This window comes from the organism of the source record quoted next, unplaced genomic scaffold, assembly GCF_019419815.1.
Source record: "Pyrus x bretschneideri cultivar Hongxiangsu unplaced genomic scaffold, Pyrus_bretschneideri_v1 Contig1, whole genome shotgun sequence".
Taxonomy (NCBI): domain Eukaryota; kingdom Viridiplantae; phylum Streptophyta; class Magnoliopsida; order Rosales; family Rosaceae; genus Pyrus; species Pyrus x bretschneideri.
Genome location: NW_025999390.1, coordinates 8261156 through 8269769, shown reverse-complemented (window position 1 = coordinate 8269769; position 8614 = coordinate 8261156). Strand labels below are relative to the sequence as shown.

Here is an 8614-nt window from a genome sequence, read left to right as displayed (position 1 = left end):
GGGCTTCGATGCTCTTCTGCCATCCTGATGAACTAATTAGAAAATTTAGGTTTGATGAAAATATTGAGGGACATGAACGCCTTTTTATCTAGGGTTGGAATGAAAACCTAGATAAAAGTAAATTAACCACAAGTTTTTCTCAAATAAATTCCCAAGGGAAAGCAAGTTTTGCTACTTGAGCTTTTCCGAATTATCTGTTAATACCGAAAGAAAGCTATTTCGAAAAATCAAACTCAGAGCTCAATCATGCATTCACATACGAATAGCTTTGTTGTCAATACAAATAATGGTATATATATATATTCAACAGAATGTGCCATATCACAAACAAATACAAAAATATAAAGGGCAAAATCTCTCACCCCCCACCCCACCCACCCACCCACCTAAAAATATCAAACGAACCCCTGAATAAAGATGAGTGCAATACCACAATATGGTATTGTACATCAACCAGCCTTTCCCAGAAACCGATCTTTCGAAAACCCTTTAACCCCTGAATACCCACACAAACAATTACAAGAGGCCAAGGGGAATAAAGAAAAGGGAAATATAAGAGAATACAGACCAGGCATCTTGGCGGCCAACGGAAGCCTCTCTCGATATATTTTCAAATTCAATCAAAATTCCACCACCAGCGATGATAAGTCTTTCTTCTGGAAAATAAGCGGATATTCTTCTTCCCATGTGACAAATGATTTGGTTGCCAAATTACGTAACTCGAAGCAGAAGAATCACTTGAAGATTTCAAAAAAGCTCCTCCGAATTGAACTTGTTCCAAGCTTCCTACATGGTGCCATAATTCCAGACGTGCAATTTCAGAAAGCTTGTACAATAATACTAGTGCCACACCAAAATAGGCTTGTATAATAATACTAATGTTAAATCAAGTAACCGAATCAGAAATAAAACCAACTGTGATGGGAGAACGACAAACAGATTTTCTAGAATACAGCTTCATTTATAGAAACGTCATATACCTTAAGAAGATCGAACACTTTCTCGGCTACATACTTCTGTTGAAGATTCGCACCCTTCTGTTGTACCTTATCAGGATGAATGCACAAAGTTGCCTTCCTATATACTTTCTTAACTGAGGCAGCAGTAATCATATCCGTTAAAGAAACTGGCTGCCAACCACACTCAGGCCAGAGCACCTGATGGTCATTCAATAATTCGAGTCAGTATAAGCAGCACAAGTTACAAACTGTGGAACTATTCAATATTCAAAGTACATCCAACGCTATCAAGTAATTTAGCACAATTAAAAAAAAAAAAAAAAAAACCAGGTTTTATACATGCTCATGGGACTAAAATTGACAATTAAACTTAAAACTGATTCGGCATTCTGCTAAGCCTCCCTCTCTAACTGCCATACGCAGACAAGAACACCAACATGCAAATAAACAAACAAAAATCTAATGAGTGTTCTCTCAAACCTCCAAGCACATGCTGCGAAACCTCTTGAACACTCTCTAGTAGGACTTCACCGATTTGGCCATCGATTAACCTACAAGCCTCCTCATAAGTCATAACCCACCACAGAAACCATTGTTCCATAAAGAATGATTTCACAACTCCAAACCCCGATGCACTCTAAACCTCAACACGTTTAAAAGAAAGAAAAAAAAAAAAAAAAGAATTGTCATAATGTGGAGCATAAGGATGGCAAAATATTATTCCAACATACATATTGCATGGTCGATAGCAGAGCACGCAAGTTCCCCTCTTTCCCTGCAGCCCAACGCTTGATCTCAACATCTAGTGTTTCAGCAATCCTCTGAAGACATATACAAGAATAAACCATCAGCGACAACTCTACAACTTCATATGAGCTTCAGTACAGCTAAGGGATGAAGAGAAATAAACAGCGTGCAAATAAAAGTAAACATACACATACATACAAAAATTGATGACAAGCAAAAGTACTATGCCAATTCAAGAATTATAAAATCACACTTATAAGTGATAACACTAGCTTCCTAGGCAATATTAATCACAGATGTAACTTTGTGGCACACAAAATTAGAAGCAAGAAATTGAGTTCTATATCTACAAAATGAGAACAACTTTACGTTGACATCTTATGAAAACAATGCCAAAATATTTAGATCTTTGGTTGGTAAACTAACACACATAATTATATGTACACAAATCGCATGTGAATATAGTTCTTTATATAAGACGGTAATAGTTTATGAGCATGTGCATGTAGGAGAAGAACTGAGTTGGTTTAAGATTTGTTAATAGTCTTTTCCCCTTTATGCTTCTTACCACAATCATCCCTATTTATTAAAGTTGTTTAAGATTTGTTTGGAAGTTTTAACAATATATTAGTCTTATTATTGCTTCTAAATTGACAAAGAAGATTATCTTAGTAATACTGCAGAATTCTAGACTAAAGAGAATAACTGAATTTTTTTCTTTTTGTTCATTGTTTTTGGTCATTCAACTCAGTATTAGAAGGTAAAAGACAGGAAAGACAACCTAGCACAACCTTAGATTGGATCAACTCTAGGTCAATAACAACATGCCTAAACCCATATTACGTGCAAACCTTAGTCTATACATCCAATTTAACAGAAAGATTCAACACATAGAACACATTGGAAAAATGGAAGATAGAATTACAGTTCTCTCCGCTTGGTCTCTTTGGGCTTGAAGGTCCCTCTCATTCTTTTCAGCAAGTGCTTTCAACTGAAAATCAAAGACAACAATCCAAACTTCTCAAAAATGATAATAAAGTTAAACATAGCAGAGACATGTGTGTGCATTATATAAATTAGTTCAGATCTGAGGAACATAAAGTGACATTCACAATATATTCAACAATCCAAACCGTCAAGCTTTTAGGTCTTTTCCCAAAGATCATCCTTGCAAAATCACTCCAAATCCAAAACTATTTACCACTCAGTTAAATGTTTGTTATTTTAGTATTTTCTTGAAAATACCGTGTTCCTCTATTCTTCACTACAAGTCTACAATTGGATGTCTTATTTGTTTCCACTGTGTTCAAGTTTTTGCAAGGATGATCTTCAAATAATGAACTAAGAAATAGATGGTTTGAATCACTGAAATATATTTCGGATAGGCTAACCTCAACATAAGGGGCCTGGAGGAACATGTATCTTTTCCAAATTTATTTAAGGGAACAAAAAATATCTAAATCTAATGAAGAAACCACATACCGTACGCTCCTGGGTCCTTTGGTGTCGTTCCAACCTGGCTCTTCGCCTTTCTTCAGTCTCTCCTTCAACTTCCTGGAACTCTCCTCCAGAAGATGGAGCACCTTTTCACAAAAATTAGGAAAGTTAAGCAGAAGCAACATTTTACAAAGAAACACAAGAGTATTTACAATCAACTAACTGAACTGAACTACGAGTTCCAAATTACCTCCAAAAATTGCTGAAAGATCATCAACAATATTTGTGGTTGAATTTGCTTTCCTTATGTTTGAGGAAGTAGTGGTTGATGCCTTTGGCACTTCAGGTTCTTGCCTATTCTGAAATGGATCCTGAAAATATACAGCCACTAGTCAAAACATGATTTTCAAATGCAAATGAAAAAGAATTTTGCAATATTGTACCGATGAGTTAGCCCTAGGTCGTGGTGCACTGCTAGCTCGCCCCATGCTGAAAAAGTGCTCGAGATCATTATCACTCCTTTGCTGGTTCGCCCTTGCTGCAGCAGCAGCTCTTTCGCGAGCCTCTGCAGCAGCCCTTTCTCGAGCCTCTGCAGCAGCCCTTTCTACTGCAGCACGTTCAGCTCTAGTTCGTGCTTCAGCTCCAGCCCTAGCTACAGCAGCTCTTTCTTTTGCTTCCCTCTCCTTTGCTTCTGCATTTGCTCTTTCTCTGGCTTCTGCAGCAGCCTTTTCTGCTCTTTCCTTTGCCTCTGCTGCAGCTCTTTCTCGAGCTTCACTTTGAGCTCTCTGAACAGCAGCCCTTTCAGCCCGTTCTCTAGCTTCAGCAGTTGCCTTGTCTACAGCAGCTCTCTCTGCTTTAGCCCTTTCAGCTTTCATGCGAGCTTCATTAGCTGCTCTCTCTCGTGCTTCCCTAGTAGCCCTTTCCACAGCTTGTCTGGCCATACCCCTTTCCCTCTCCATTTCTCTGGTTCTCTCCCTTTCCTTTTCAAGCCTCCTTTGTTCTCTCTCTTTCTCTTCCCACGCCCTCTCAATTTCCTTCTCTTTCTCCACTCTACTCTGTTCCATATCTTCCTCTTCACCTTCCCTCTGCAGATGTTCGCTGTCAAACCTCTCCTGTTTTTCTTGCATAACTTTCTCATCCCTTTCCATCTGTGCTTCTTTACTCCTAGCAGCCTTTGTACTTCCCCTCTCTCTCACTTCCTTCGCATGTCTGAATTTAGCCTCAGCTTTATCCATAGCCTCTTTCATGGCAGCAGCAACTGAATTCATCTCCAATTCTTCACCAGCAAGGCCATTAGCGTGTTCAGAAAAGTTAGTTTGGTTCTTACCCCTGGCAAAATCCTCAAGTTCATCAATTGGAGAGTCACCCAAGCCTCTCGCTGCAGCAGGGGCTGACTTTGGAACCTGAAAGAACTGTGTAGAAGATTCGGTAGCCTTCTTTCTTGCATTTGTGGAAGCAGGGGAACCCATTCTTGCCTTTGAAACTTGCACTGGTCTTGGAGGAGGAGGTCTTGACGGTGGTGGAGCACTAGTGGGCTGAGTCATTAGAGGGATCTCTGATACAGTGAGCCATACATTATCCAATGAATCCATGTTTTCTTCAGATCTTGGAGACCTATCCACTTGTACATTTGTTTCCTTAGGACTAGCATTTACATAGGAAGGTGGAGGCATATTTTGACCAGATGATCTGTGAGAATCACTTGAAACTGTAGGCATATCAAACAAGGTCTGATGAGAATCCCAATGATTTCCAACAGGGGCCTTCTTTTGAGACTGGTTATCTGGACTTCTCACAGAAGGCTTCTCAGTTGATTCTTTACCAGTTGAAGTTCTGCTGTTATTTGTGCTTGTATCTGCCCTTAAATTGACACTATCATGTCCCCTGTAATTTCTTCCCGATAAAGATGTTGGGACTGACTTTCCAAGGCCATCAAAGGGATCAATATCGTCAAATGCTCGCCCAGTATCAACAGATGGACTATCAACCTTCGAGCTTCCTGATTTCGAAAGTCTACTTATTTCTTCCAAGGGGTCACTATACTGCCCTGTTACTACAAAAGGATCTTCCATCACATTGGAGTTTGTTTTAGACACATCATTGGCAGTCCTTTCATGGGGCCAACTGGCCTCTGAGGTTGACCTGATTCAAGAAAAGACAGCACAGATGCATAAATGTAACAAGATTTTTACTTGAAATGAACATGAACATGCCATTGCATTAACACAGGAAGCAACACAGCTAAAAGTGGTTGATAAATTTAAATATAAATCACACCACTGAAAGTAAAAAATGAATCAACATCAATTTAACTGCATACATCTCGTCTACCCAAGAAAAAAATCAACAGTGAAAGATCATGAAATTACCCAAAATTAGTCAGTTAAAAAGTGCATGATGCATTCATGCTAATATAAGGTCAAGCTTGCCTGAAACTTTTAATTTAAATTTTTTTTTAATTAACTGAATGTTAATCAGTGCTCTTCCCTATGAAATAATATATGCATAAGCTCAAATACTATATGAATCAATTCGCATATATAAGGAAATTTTGTCTTTCCAGATTGTTAATCTTATCAATTCATAAGGTTGATTATTGTTTAAATAACTGGCCACAGTTGTGACGGGAAAAAGAATAACGGGTCACAAATAACTGAGCCTTCTCCTTATCTCTTGTTTGACAAAACTATACCCAATTTTTTTTGTAAATCAAAGGGGATCATGCATCATTTCCCTTCATAGTACAATATGACAATGAATTTAAAGAAATAGGATTGCACTTTCATCTATAGAGTTTCTTTTTCTCTTTATGCTGCTGAGTTTGTGCCTTATTTTCACTCTACACAGTTCAAGGCAACCAAAACACAACATTGCGGAACCAAAATCTGAAACCTTAGCTTATGAAAAATGAATGTACAGCATGAGTATCAGACCATAAATGATCTTCCAATGTCCATATCTCCATTCAACCAATCCAATGTCACCCACTAAAAGTGAAGCATAGCTTGATCTATCACTATCATTCATCAGGACTTGGAAAAGAATGCCCATTCGACACAAAATACAGTGCAAGCCTAATACAGAAAATTTAGCATTTTATCAATCACCGTCCATATTATATGAGTACAAACTTTCAAACTCAACGTGCATGTTGATCCTAATGTGGGTAATGCAAATCGATCCAAATTGTTCATCATACAATATTCTGTGCTTAACCAGTTTTCGGGTACATATCCAATAGACAATTTACCAAAGTTTTAGACAATGCATAAATCGTCTCACACAATTGATCTAATTTGAACTACTTATGCCTGATCAAACAAGAAAATAACGTGTTCCCTAAGCATAAAAGCACAACACATACATATACATTAGTGATGGCAAACACCAATACCTTTCACTAGGAGCATTACCACCTCCAAACCCAGGTAGCAAATCATCGAAGCCGGGCAGGCCCTTCTCCACTTTATCCGATCCTCTGGTGCCTGAGCTTTTCAATTGGGGCTCGGCCTTGCCAAACCCGCCGAGAATGTCATCAAACCCACTGGTTCTACTACTCCCTTTGGACGGCGGCGACGTCACCGACGAGAAAATGTCCTCGTACTTAACTTTTGCAGCCGTGCTCTTCAGCCCCGGAACGCCAACGAAAATGTCGTCGTCGTAAACGGGTTTATCATAAACGGGCCCCGAATTCGTCGACGATGACTTTGGAACCGAATCAGCAGACCCACCAAACATTGAATCGAAGTTGAAAGCCGCGTCCTCGCCGCGGCTCTCCAATTTACCGGAATACCGCGCCGACCCGCCTAAGATATCGCCAAAGTCTTGACCTTTAGAGGATCCGAAGATCGAATCGCGATCGTCAGCGATTGACCCACTAAAGGAATTGCTGGCGCGAGCTGATCGGGAGGTCCCAGTAGATCCGAGATCAAAATTTGAGGGCTTTGAAGAAGAATTAGCAGAAGAAGCAGACATTGGCGCCGATTTGCCGGAGGGCTTGAAGCCGAAATCGGAGGCCAAGAGACCCTCGAAGTCGTTCATGGCGATTGGGCTTTCTGGGTCTCCCTCTCTCTCCTTCCTCCCCCTTGTATTATTGGTTTTTGGCTGTACGAAAACAAATGGAACGATCTCTGAATTCTCTCAAAGGGTAGATGTGGAATTATATGAAAAGTTAAAGGAGGTGATCTCGTTGCAGAAGAGGAAGGGGGGTGTTGGGGATCTGAGGGTGTAAAATTTTGAGAGAGAGATGAGGTGAGGGAGGAGGGTAGAACAGGTATCTGATCTGCATTTTTTACATGTTTATTTGTTTTTCTTTTTTCTTTTTGAGTTTTGAATCTTTCTCTTTCTTTATTTGAATTTTTCTTTCCTTCCTCCTCCGCCTTGGGTGGTGGTGGAGATGGTGTTAACAGGATGAGATATAAGGACGACTTGGGTGGCTATTTCTAGTTGGTGAGATAATAATAAGGAACTTTAACAAAAAACTTCTGATACTGTTCATTTTAACAAGGAATTATATTTTAACATTAAAAAGTTAATTCTGGTACTATTTACTTTACCTTTTATTTTATCATTATTATTAAAACTCAAAGTTTTCCAACTCTTTTCATTAGTTTTCTTATAATAAAAAGATATCTGAGTTGGTGAATGCCTCTAAAGGAATGAAATCTATGGTATTTGGTCTGTTTGTGTACTGAATTTTTTTGTCTTTGGTAAGAATAATACTAACAACATCCCTTAATCATAACGAATTATTAATTTTTATGTTTTTATTTTTGTAGCTAAGCCTAATTTATTCACAAGCGAGATTTACCATGAAAATCACTTTAAGATAAATTTCGAGTTTTTCTTGAATTAAAAGTTTTATTAATTTATTCACTTCATGGATATTTTAATATTTTAACAAGGGAATGATCAAAATAAATGTTGACTTATAACACAATAATCAAAAATTAAAATTAACATGACCGAATCAAGTCGAATCATTGAATACTAGTTAGTTGAATTATATTTTAGAACTAGCATCTAATATTGTGGACTTTGGAACTCCTCAACATGGGTATATGCTCTTGTTTACAATTTCACGTTAAGTTTATGAAGATGGACGTGTGACATAGATTTTATTATATTTTTCATCTAAACTATTTAATAGAATTTTCTTTGTTTCAACAAAATTAAAATAAAATAGTAAAATCATCTTTGTTAACTAAAAGATGATGAAAAAAATCATCCAACTCTATCAACAAAATTAAAGAAAAAAATGGCGAAAATAAAAATTATGAGCAATATAATAAAATAAACATTTTCTCCTTTACAGCCAATGAACCATATCAGTCTTTCTCATTTTTTTTCCCCCACCTGTCTCTTTTTAAAATATTTCTTCCAAATAAAATAAACATTTATTGACCAAATATGTACCAAAAACAGTCACTCAAAATATGAAAAATATCTTCAACGATAAAAAATCATTTGAA

At 37.8% G+C, this 8614-nt stretch overlaps 1 protein-coding gene across 1 annotated transcript; it reads right to left on the bottom strand.

Moving 5' to 3' along the window:
• Positions 1-217: 217 nt before the first annotated feature.
• LOC103946784 (auxilin-related protein 2) lies at positions 218-7559 on the bottom strand. Its single transcript, XM_009357577.3, has 8 exons — positions 6538-7559; positions 3587-5285; positions 3394-3514; positions 3189-3289; positions 2632-2697; positions 1691-1780; positions 981-1157; positions 218-786 (listed from the first exon to the last, which is right to left on the bottom strand). The coding sequence occupies exons 1-8, from the start codon at positions 7182-7184 to the stop codon at positions 748-750; spliced, it is 2940 nt and encodes a 979-aa protein (XP_009355852.2). The 5' UTR covers positions 7185-7559; the 3' UTR covers positions 218-747.
• Positions 7560-8614: the final 1055 nt, after the last annotated feature.